General features: G+C 44.9%; 1 protein-coding gene across 1 annotated transcript in view; it reads left to right on the top strand.

Annotated features, from left to right (window-relative positions):
- Positions 1–2,549, top strand: part of DUSP7 (dual specificity phosphatase 7) — a gene marked incomplete at its 5' end in the record, with an annotated part of 5,289 nt that extends 2,740 nt beyond the window's left edge. Inside the window, one exon of the mRNA XM_031058186.1 lies at positions 162–2,549. Within this exon, the coding sequence (XP_030914046.1) occupies positions 162–469 (308 nt within the window). The remainder of the gene's footprint in view (positions 1–161) is intronic.
- Positions 2,550–3,645: the final 1,096 nt, after the last annotated feature.

Raw genomic sequence — 3,645 nt, 5'->3', positions numbered from 1 at the left:
GGGTGTCCGAGGGACATGGGATGGTGTCACAAGGGGCAGGGGATCCAGTTCTGGCAGTTGTCGTGGTGCTGGGAGCTTGCAGCTGCCACCTGGCCCTGCTCCAAAGCCATGTGTTTTTGGTGCAGAATAATAGACTCCCCCTTCCCCTTGTCTTGTTTCAGATGAGGCCCGTTCCAAGAAGTGTGGGATCCTTGTTCACTGCCTCGCTGGCATCAGCCGGTCCGTAACAGTCACTGTCGCCTACTTGATGCAAAAACTCAACTTGTCCCTGAACGATGCCTATGACTTTGTGAAAAGGAAAAAATCCAACATTTCCCCAAACTTTAACTTCATGGGCCAACTCCTGGACTTTGAGAGGACTCTGGGACTCAACAGCCCCTGTGACAACCGCTCGCCCAGTGAACAGCTCTACTTCACCACCCCCACCAACCACAACCTGTTCCAGCTGAACACTCTGGAGTCCACATGAAGAGGACGCTGCCTGGTCGGGACCTCGAGCATCGAATCGCTTCTCTTGAGTATTTCAACTCTTACGAAAATATCTGTCTAGCCAGGCAGCTCTGAGATGAGTAGCTTCTCTGGGCAGAGGTGCCTGGTCGCTGCTTTAGGAAGGCTAATGCCGCTCACTAAGTATCCTGATCCAAGTGGTTTCAAGAGGTAGTGTTTTTACAGGGGGTTATTTAACAGGGGCGATGTTACAGCGTTTCGGACGCAGCTGTCACCGGCAATAACCGCTTTCCTGGGTCCATTGAGACTGTCAGAACACGCACACGTGTGAAGAGCTACCGGGGGTTAGCTTGCTGTGGAAAATGAGGAGATTTATGCACTTGGAAACCTTGAACAAAAGGTGTTGGGCCAAGACTGTTTTAAAACCCAAGTTTACTTTTTTTGATTTAAAAAAAAATAAGAAAAGGTAGATCTTACTCGAGCTTTGGGTTCAAACTCTTTTTAGATATGTAAGTTCTTGACTGTTTGTACAGACCAGGTTGCAAAACCAGTATTTTATTCTGTTTCTTGTTTGATCATTTATTATTTTTTTTAATCAAATGTTTATATTGACCAAATGCATTTTGCACACTTTGTGAAGCCTTGGTATGTCCTGGCATATTACTGGGTACTCCAGAGAGAGATACATGCTGCTGCTGTTGTTGTTAGCATCTGGTAGGAAGCTTTGTTATGTGTGAAGGCCAGTTGGGCTTAACCGCAACCCCTTCACCACTCCTGCACTCACAATCACAAACTCTGCACTGATTCAGCCAAGGTGACTAAGCCGCAAGCTTTTTTTTTTAATGCCACCCCTGCCAAAAACACTGTTTGCTATTGCCAGAGGTAAAACTCTCATAGCCTCCAGAATTGGTAGAAGCATGTCTGAGCCCGGCTTCATTCTTTGCTGCCTGTTGACTGATTTAACATCATCCAGCTGGCCCGAAACCATTCCAGCTTCCCGAGTCCAGAAGGTAGTTGCAGTGCTGGCGTTTCTTGTGCACACTGGATTCTTTCCCACGTGTGCGGGGTGGAGGGGGAATGCAGCGAGCGCCTGGAGCAGAGTGAGGATTGTGTGGCGGGACAGGACTCGATCGTCACGCACGGAGCGCGTGAGGGGAGTGAAGAGGTGTGGAAATGATGAGGAGAGCATTGTAACAGAGAATTTTTTATATATATATATATATGAATATATATATTAACTGGCAAATTCTGAGATGATTGGAGCTTTCAACAGAGGTTCTGATTTTTTTTCTTCCTCTTTCGAATAACTTTATGCCGTGCCTTCTATTCTGAGAAGACTTGTATGTATTTCTGGCTAGTGTTTGGCAAACTCCTTTTACCAAGCTGGGAGGGGAGGAAGTGGTAATAATTTCTGGGAGGAGGGCAGAACGGATTTAGAGATTTCTTTATTGGCTGCAATGTAGTCCCTCCTTTCTCCCCCCTCCCTGTCCACTTTAACTCTCATGTTAGTGAAAAAAAAAAAAAAGCCACGGATTTTTTTCTAAATATCCAGTTTTTTGTACGTTTTTCAAGAAAAATAAAAAATTATAAAAAAAAATCTCCATCTGGAGGAATGTTTGACGCTGTCACATCCTGAAACTGTTCTTTTCGTTCAAGATGTTATCAGAATGTTGGAATGAGCTTCTGTTTCTTGTTTTCTGGTTGTTTTTTGTTTGTTTGTTGGGTTTTGTTTGCCACAATGTTGGGATTGTGGGTCATTGGAAGGGAGAATGGGCGTATAGTTGTGAGTGAGAAAATTGAGAATATCCTAATTGCATCTTACCTCATGGAGGAATTTATTTTTTCAGGGATTTTTTGACAGTGCATCTCTATTGCATTACAGCTAAGCTGGTTTGTAAAGGCTTCCTGTGCTGTTAGTGGTCTTTATTCTTTAAAGGAAAAAAATAAGATGCATCTTCTGATTAGTACAAATGAGAGCTTGTTAGTGAGGAATGGTTCTGCTTTCTGAGTTATGAAGGAAAATTAGTGACCCTATATATACTGATCCAATATTGGGACTTTGTTTATATTGCAAATAAATATTATTTTTTCTTTAAAAATGATGTTTGTGTCAGATCCTTGTCTAGCCTCTGCCCATATAAGGGCACGCTGCTCTTATCCATTTTTTATGGTTGATTAGGATCCTTCTGTGACCATGGAGAGCATTTGCTGGGCTGTGTTCAAGTGTGGTGTTTGGTTTCATGCACAGCTTAATTTTTAAGACCTGTGGTAAAATGGAGAGGGGGAGGTGGGCGGGCAAGGAGAGGGATAAGGGGGTATTGGATAAACTGAAGAACAAAGAACAGCTTGAGAATGGGACTGGCTTTGACCCCAGCCATTCCTCTGTGCCAAAAATAAGTAGATAAACTAAAGACACTTTTGTTCACTGTTTAAGCCTGGGCTACAAAGGCATCGCAAGGCCTTGCCCACAACTGCTGTGTTAGCAGACTTTATTTTGGTAGGAGAGCAAGAAGTCAGGGGCTTGTGGGCAACCACCTGATGGGTTATCCTGGGCTTCTTGGAGAGCTGGAGCCCCCTCCTGCATCCCTGGGGAAGGGGGTGCTGTGTGTGTTACACTTGGGCTGTGCTGTGTCCCATTGTGCTCCCTGCATGGTTTGTGGGAATTCTGGAGGGGCTGATGAGGATGCTTTAGGATGAAACGTGGCTCTAAACATCTGAGTGCAGCCTATCTAAGGGAGCTGTGTCTCCCTGTGACTCTGCCTGTAGCTGGGCAGGAGTGGGTCCCCCCAGCATTCCTTGTTTTAACCTGAATGGCTAGAAATTAAATGACTTCAGTTGTGAAGTCCCTCAGAGTAAGTGTATGTGTCATCTTGTTCTAATCCTAGGGTCTGAACACACAAGGTAGTTTTATTCCAGAAGCAGCTCAGGCTAGTGGGTGGAGAGGGGAGGTAGAGGTTGAAGCAGGAGCCAAGCAAGTGTGTGCATGAGTTTGTTTACTCCTGGACTCCATGATGGGAATCTCTGTATTGATTTGGAGACCTGTTTGTGGCTAAACAAACAAAAATCTACCTGGTTTGCAGGGGAAAGAAGACCTTTAGGTTTTCCCATGTAATTACATGGTAGAGTAGCTCTTGAAGAAGATAGGAAACTGTGCTGGAGGCTGGCTGTGCACTGAAGGAGTGCAGAACAGCTTGTCAG

This window comes from Geospiza fortis, unplaced genomic scaffold, assembly GCF_000277835.1.
Source record: "Geospiza fortis unplaced genomic scaffold, GeoFor_1.0 scaffold78, whole genome shotgun sequence".
NCBI classification, from domain to species: Eukaryota; Metazoa; Chordata; class Aves; order Passeriformes; family Thraupidae; genus Geospiza; species Geospiza fortis.
Note: the sequence above shows the minus strand (reverse complement) of the source record. Positions and strands in the feature narration are given on the sequence as shown.